The sequence below is a fragment of the Pundamilia nyererei genome, unplaced genomic scaffold (assembly GCF_000239375.1).
Source record: "Pundamilia nyererei isolate P.nyererei 1_Seehausen unplaced genomic scaffold, PunNye1.0 scaffold00004, whole genome shotgun sequence".
In the NCBI taxonomy this organism is placed as follows: domain Eukaryota; kingdom Metazoa; phylum Chordata; class Actinopteri; order Cichliformes; family Cichlidae; genus Pundamilia; species Pundamilia nyererei.
The window spans coordinates 7,926,279-7,933,606 of record NW_005187405.1 but is presented as its reverse complement, the minus strand read 5'-3'; the positions used below and the strand labels follow the sequence as shown (position 1 = coordinate 7,933,606).

The window sequence follows — 7,328 nt, the reverse complement described above, 5'->3', positions numbered from 1 at the left end:
TTTTTTTTTTTTTTTTTTTTTTTTTACAAGCTGCTGCCCCCAGAGATTTGTACATTGTGTAATAAACCCTATCCTTCACATACAGTAATGAATAATGACTGCTCCCGGCCATGAAGAGCCAGGGCAGTGCTAGTGCTGCTGCTACTTGTTTTAAAACCAGAGCAGACAGAAAAAAAAAACAGGTCCTAATAATTTTACATTACTTAGAATAGGAGGAATTCGCTGATTTATTACTGGCAACATAGGCAATTATAATTTCATTTTTCACGATTAAAAGTAAGATAAAGATTTGTTGTGTTTCTTACATCTTAATTTATCCAGAATTTTCCCACCACAGATGGTTGCGAGGGCCATTTTCACAACAAAGATAGATGTCTTGCCGTGGCCCTCCCTAAAAGACAAAAGAAAAAAAACGAAAACATTAAACTCATGTATTCTTTTAAAAGGAGCTGTGAAGATGTAGGCTGCGTAGTGTTCCTGCTATAATCGCATGAAATCAGCTGTGTTTGTAAAAAGCATGTGCATGAGTCAGCCTACAAACTTATCCGCTCTACATCCGCGTGTTGTGACATTAGAAGGGGAAAAGAGTCTGGATTTTCACGGTCACATTTCACGCCGCATCAACTCACGTCAAAACCTCCGAGGTGAAAGTACACAACCAGCAGCCGGTTCGTCACGTGACGCGTTTACTCACGGGTCATAGGCTGCCAGCAGGAAGTTGAGCAGCAGGCTGATGGACTGTTCCACGTTTATCTGATGCGTGGTGGGCATGCGCTTGTTCAGCTGGTAGAAGATAGTGGACAGCACGACTTCTAGACGAGCCACGGAAAGCTCAGCGTTGAGGTCCATGGCGTTGAGGCCGTTCTCCCGGAAAGCCTCGATGACGTTCCAAATGTCGACCAAATGCACTGAAAACAGGAAGACGTCAACGTAAGCCTTTTTGGCTCGGCCACGTGCAACATCTCAAAAAATCAATACATAAAAGTTCATACGCACAGTTGCATTTCTTCTGCACAAATCTGAGTTTGCAGGCTGTTCTGTACGTCGACAGTCGTATAGAATCCAAATCCTGAGCCCCTGTAGGAACATCACTCTTTAGTCCTCAAATGACCAAATATGTGCCACTGATACAAGTGATAGTGATTTTTATTTTATTTTTTACTACATTACAGTTTTAGGCTTTATTGTAATTTCCCACTTCTTATCACTGCATTTTAAAGTTCTGCAGTGAACCGTAGCTTAGATACTTAGTGCCTAAAATGACTATGAAAACAGCTCAAGTTAGAGATGAGTCGGGGTAACTCCTTTTTACATGAAAATGACTGAACACCATAATTACCTTTGAACATTTTATCAATAAAAGAAAGAGCACATGCATGATAGACACAAATGGAGCCATTAAAAAAAAGTATTCCTGTACAAATTATAACAGGGGGGGGGAGAAGAGCAGGAAAGCTTGTTCAGTCATTTCAGTTGTTAAAACAGGTTGGTCACTTGAGAGTTAATACTGAAAATGGAATACAAACTGTTAAATATTATATATTTAAATATGCCATTGAGAAAACAAGATAGGACTAAAAAGAAAGTACTCTCTGTCAACCAGGCTATCATAAAATTGATCTAGTCCTTAAAAGCTTAATTTTTAGTATAAACGAACCACCTCTAGCAGCAACAACATGAAGCAGTCATTTTCTGCATGGCTTTATCAGTCTCTCACATCGCTATGAAGAGATTTTGATCTCTGGGCAAAGACAGATGCCTTACATTTGACTCTTTATACAGAGGATTTCATGGTCGACTCGATGACTACAAGGTGTCCCGGTCCTGTGGGTGTAAAACAAGCCCAAATCGTCACCCTTGCAACACCGTGCCTGACAGCAGGTATGAGGTGTTTGTGCTGACATGCTGTGTTTGGTTTCTACCAAATATGATTCTGTGCATTCTGGCCACACATTGCCACTTTGCTAATTGCATTTAACATGCTAACTGAGGCCTGCAGAGTTGAGATGTAGCCCTTGGGTTCTTTGGATTCTCTTATCATTGCAGTCTTACCTTGGGGATGAATTTGTTAGGATATCCACTGTCTTGAATATTTTCCACTTCTGAATAATATTTCAAAATGTGGAAAGATGATTTGAAAGCTGGTTGGAAAAAGCCTTATAACCCTTCCCTGAATGATGGGCACCAACATTTGCTTGTATATCATCATCGCTGATGTCTTCCCTCCTTGCCATTGTGTAACACACACCTGAACGCTCCAGCGCAACAAGCTGCCAAAACTTATGATTAATAGAGGTGCTCACATTTGCTGATGATCAATTAATCAAATGCATTTGATTAGCAGCACCTGGCTCCTACTTAATTCTACAATCCTCTTAATTCCTATGAAAGCAGTAAAGATGTATTTAGGTTTTCTGCTTCAGCATTTTGGCTTTTTTTTTTGCTAAATAATAAAAATGACACAGTGTAATATATCATGTTTTGTAGTTTATCTCAAGTTGCATTTACCTAGTTTCAAGACCTTCTAAGAGCCAGATTATTTTCTGGTGAACTTTCTCACAGTGAGAAAGTTCTGTCCACAAAGCAGCTCTAAACACGACAAATGGGAATATTTACCAATCAAAAACTTGAACAATAAATGTTTTTTGTGAAAATATTTTATACGAAACAGTGTTATATTAATGAGCTGTATTTCAATAAATTCAAATTAGCGCCTTCACACTGTGTGAACAGACAGCTTGAGGTCATATTGCAGGCCTGTGTGTATAAAAATCAATGTGGTTGACACTTGATCTTTATGATATTTGCTGTACATGAAACTTACAGAGAGACAGGGAGAGAGAGAGAAAGAAATTGCCAGTTTTACGGTCATTGAGCTAAACAGTCCAGCAAAGATCACAGTGAGCTGCGGCCCTGAGCACTTACTCATCTCCACCAACAGTTGCCTTCTATCTGCCATGGTGTCAACGCTCTGCCCGCAGTCTTCAATCATTCTGATCAAGAGGAGAGAAAACAACGTCAGAACCCGAGTGCCTCAGCATTAGCAGTCGCAACCTCAGGGTGCTCTTCCTTAAGCTTAACATCAACATTAGACACACATCGTTATGACTCAGCGATAATGGCAGTAGATTAAACTCTTGACTTTTAAAGCAATGACTCCTAACCTTGATACAAACGCAGCTTCTCTGTTCTGGTTATCCAAAGTTTAATCAGTTGTGGATATCCTGATAATTCAGCTAAAAGTTGGCTAAGTCTTTCCCCTGACTTTTTCCAAACAAGGGGACAGATTTACTAAATGAGCACATGAGCACAATTCTTTGCAAGGAATCGCTTGATATCATTAATTTTGATAACAAGCATGTCTTATTTCTTGCACTTTTTTCAGCATTAAATATCGATGCAATTAGCAGAAAACTGCATATCCCAAATATTAATAAATGTTTGCACACCCAGTTTTAATATTCTCCTCCCAGAAATGCATATGCACCAAGGTCAGTAGCAAAAATCCCACCTCTTTCAACTTAAAATATCCAAAAAAAGTCTGCTTTAGATTGCAGGAAGGATGACAGAGATGCAACAAAATTAAACTTTCACCCGTGACATGAAGGTTTTGGCGCTTTCTCAAGGTTAAGCACATGTTATAATTCTTGAGTTTGCTAGCTTACTACGACAGCAGAAGATTTCTCGTGCACTTCACCATAAAAACTGCTAAGCATTGCTTCCAATTTACCAGAGATAATAACAGCATTAAGACGGCTACTTTATTTTGGTATATTAAGGACAGACAGCAACTGACAGGAGCTCATCAACCTGTTGATGACATCTAAATTTGGTACAGGACATTAATATTATTAATATTTAGTCTGGTGAAGTTTTAACGTGGTTAGCCAGTTATTCACTTCAGATATGCCAACAGCAACACAGATCAACAGTGTTTAGTGTATTTATCACAGTTCCCTCATTTTTTGTGTTTGGAAAGACTAGTAAAAGGTCACTGCTCTTTAATTTCCCTACATAAAGAGAAATTAACAGATAAAAATGATGCCATGCAAAACTCACAAGAGTTGTCGGTGTGTAAACTTCTTAAAAAGCAAAACAAAACAAAACATCAAAGGGAGCCAAAAGGGGCCCACGGCTTATTGTGCCCCATCATCCCACTGCAGGACAATCCGGCCGTGATAACATCATACTATGCTCCAAATTTGAGAGTATTCATATTTTGTAAACTGCAACCTGAATGCAGCGCAGTGCGGTGGTTATCAAAATATTTTTAAGTTGGACATAGAGAGGAGTTTGAAAGGGGCAGAGCTGCAGAGAGAGAATGCTCACACCATGCCTCGCTGCACACTGTCCGAGGCAATCTAATACACCTAGTCATGTGGTTTTGTTGCTATGGCAGCAAAGATCCTAGCCGCTTCACTCGTTAAAACACACACTCATACACACACACACACGCACATATAACACCTCCCACTGCAGACGAGCAAAGTTTGTAGAGAAAAGTTTTTCACCAGTAAATATCTTTTATGAGATAACGGTCGGCGGGCTGATACTTGAGCGCACAGTGACACTTCTTGGGCGAGTGGCTTGAAGACGCTTTTTCTGTGAGACAGTCATTCAGGCATGCTTTTTCAAATTACTCTGACAGTAATTGGTAGACCCAAATATTATGCTGCAGATATGCGTGGTGCAGAAATTTGAATTCACCTAGTGTTAAAAAGCAGACAACACCACAGTTTTCTGGCCCCCCACCTCCTGCTTGCCTTCCTCTGATTCTTGCCAGTGCAGGCAGTCAGTTATGGAGCACTAGGAATGTTTGAAATCCACTTCAAGAGGGGAGAGATTAAGCTAATAAGTTAACTTGGAATTATAGGATAAAGTGCAGTATTTCAGTAAATTACTTCACAATAGAGCACAGATCACAACGGCCACAGAGGAATTTCAACGCTGCCCTCTAATAAGACAAATAATAAATCTCATCAGTTTAAAGAGAATGATGAATACAACCACAGCGCTTTTAGATGCAATTTAATGTCAGGCCACTGCCAGCAGCCACAAGTCCAATGTCATCATGAAAGCAATGGATATTGAATCCCATTTATCACTTCCAGACTAAGCAAATATAAAAGTGTACAAATATACAGCATTGTCTAGATTAAAACTGATACCCTTTGCCGCATCACATTCAAACACATCCAGAGTGCCAGCTACGTGACCTTCTGCGGTCTGTTTTCATCCTTGGAAATAACTGAGATTGATACAATCTATTGCCAGAGCTGATATTAAACCAGTGCAGGGGAAGGGAATGACATGATCAACCTTACCTTTCATAAAGCACCATGTTCGTATCCCTTTCCCCCCCCCTTTCCTGAGCAGAGTTATTACAAAGCCAGGTCGCCCTTTCTCCTAAAACAACAGTCCATGACACAAACTCCTTTCAAACAAAATGGGCCCATACGGGCGGGCCTATCCGAACACATCTGAAACTAGAAACTGTGACTTCGAATACAGCATGTGCTGTCACTATCTTTAACTACAAATGAGAAGGTGCAACATTCTTCTACAGCTTTGCCGGCTCTCTAGTTGCAGACCCCCACAAAACATGGTGCCCGACATCTGGCCCTGGCAAACATTACTCACTCTCTGTGGCACTGCCACACTGGAAGTATTAGAAAATAATTGTCCTTAAAAGAGCAAATCCTCTTTTACCACTAACAGTCCAGAGTTAGCGTGACTCATTCCTGCAAGACTCTTGGCCGCGTTTAGCCCTGCCACTCTCTATCCCCCACCCCCTTCCTTTTTTACGCTGCACAGCATTTCTGCTGGACAAATATCAGACCAAAACAAGCCTTATTAGTAAGTTATTTACATTTTTGATTCTATTTCTGCAGCAGCTCGATTAAGAAAAAAACCAAAAAAAAAAACCTGAGGAGAGTGCTGTTAATTTATGTCCTCCGTGTACTTGGACCAGGCTGACAAGCAACAATTCCTAACACAAGCACTTACTAGAGTTACAGTCCAATCTGTGTCGCTGGCTCGGGACAGTACATCGCAGCTGTTACCACTGATTGGCCAGAGTTATTTTTATATCACGAGACTGAACTACATTGGCATCCAAATCCCATCTCCAGACAGGAATTAAAAAATAAAACAAGAGGGAAAAGCTGCACTGCTGACTAAAGGTAATCAGCTGTTCTGCTCTGGTGTAGTAAAGGTAGTGAGATGAGTTCTCCTCATGCCTGGTACCAGCTGGTGATGTCTGCCGGTAGGGCTCTCTGTCACCTGCTGATGATCACCATGGTTTCAGCTGTAAAAAGGGGAAGAACTTTGCTACCCCGACGTTAAAAGAGTGCAGACACTGATTTATGGGTAGCAAGTGTCCCAGTGAGTTCTTTGCATGAATTAAGAAGCTTGAATTCTGTAATGTCACAAGAAAACAAACAAGTGGAATAAGTTTGCATGGTTGCCTGTCTAACTATGCAATGTGAAAGCCAACATGGAAACACAAATTTGCACCGAGGAGAAATGCACCTCTGGGTATGGACTCAGTGCCCTGTGGAAGTTAGGGCAGCATTACTAAAATCCTACAAAAGGTAGCAGGACATTGGGGGGTGGGGTGGCAACAGGCACCCTGTGGTACACGCTCAGCCCTCATGCATCACCTGTCATACTCGAAACACCTGTGTGGACATGAGACAAAAGGTCTCACTATTGTAGGAACATCTACCCCCACCCCTTCCTTCCCATTATCCGCGTTTCACTACCTGCACATCTCCCGTTTTAAATCACCAAAAACTTGCCAAACTAATTTCACCCGGTGGGGCAAAGTGGGTTAAGCTCGCTCCTCTCGTTGCCCGTCAGCCTCCCTCCTCCAGCGACTGCAGCAGCAGCACTTTGCACAACACTTACCAGAATTTATTTCGAGGCATGCCATGCAACATCACTGTTTTTCCATCCGCGAATCCGTCGTCGTGTCCCGGGGCGCGATCACGGTTTCTTTGGTGTAGGCTGGTGCATCGCTGCACGTAAGCGGCCGTGCTCGAGCCGCTCTCCGGCACCTCCGAAAAAAAGCTTGTGTTGTGGAAGAAAATGTTTTTCAGGCAGCGCACACTGGCTGATCGGAACAAGGCAGCTTCTGCCTCCAATATGTGGCCTCCGCGATGACGTAATGCGGAATCTCTTCACTTGCGTCAGCGTGGCAGCAAAAATGTTAAAGTTTGATACAACAAAATGTTTTAAAAAGATGCTAAAAACAAAAAGGAGCAGCTTATGGTGCATATTAACGTGGTGTTATATACACGCATACATTAAGTCGTTTGCAAGTTGCG

At 41.6% G+C, this 7,328-nt stretch overlaps 1 protein-coding gene across 1 annotated transcript; it reads right to left on the bottom strand.

The window, feature by feature from the left end:
* Positions 1 to 270: 270 nt before the first annotated feature.
* On the bottom strand, positions 271 to 5,497 carry LOC102198829 (dystrobrevin alpha-like). The gene is made up of 5 exons (XM_005721559.2): positions 5,325 to 5,497; positions 2,926 to 2,993; positions 997 to 1,077; positions 695 to 908; positions 271 to 391 (listed from the first exon to the last, which is right to left on the bottom strand). The coding sequence occupies exons 1-5, from the start codon at positions 5,339 to 5,341 to the stop codon at positions 271 to 273; spliced, it is 501 nt and encodes a 166-aa protein (XP_005721616.1). The 5' UTR covers positions 5,342 to 5,497.
* Positions 5,498 to 7,328: the final 1,831 nt, after the last annotated feature.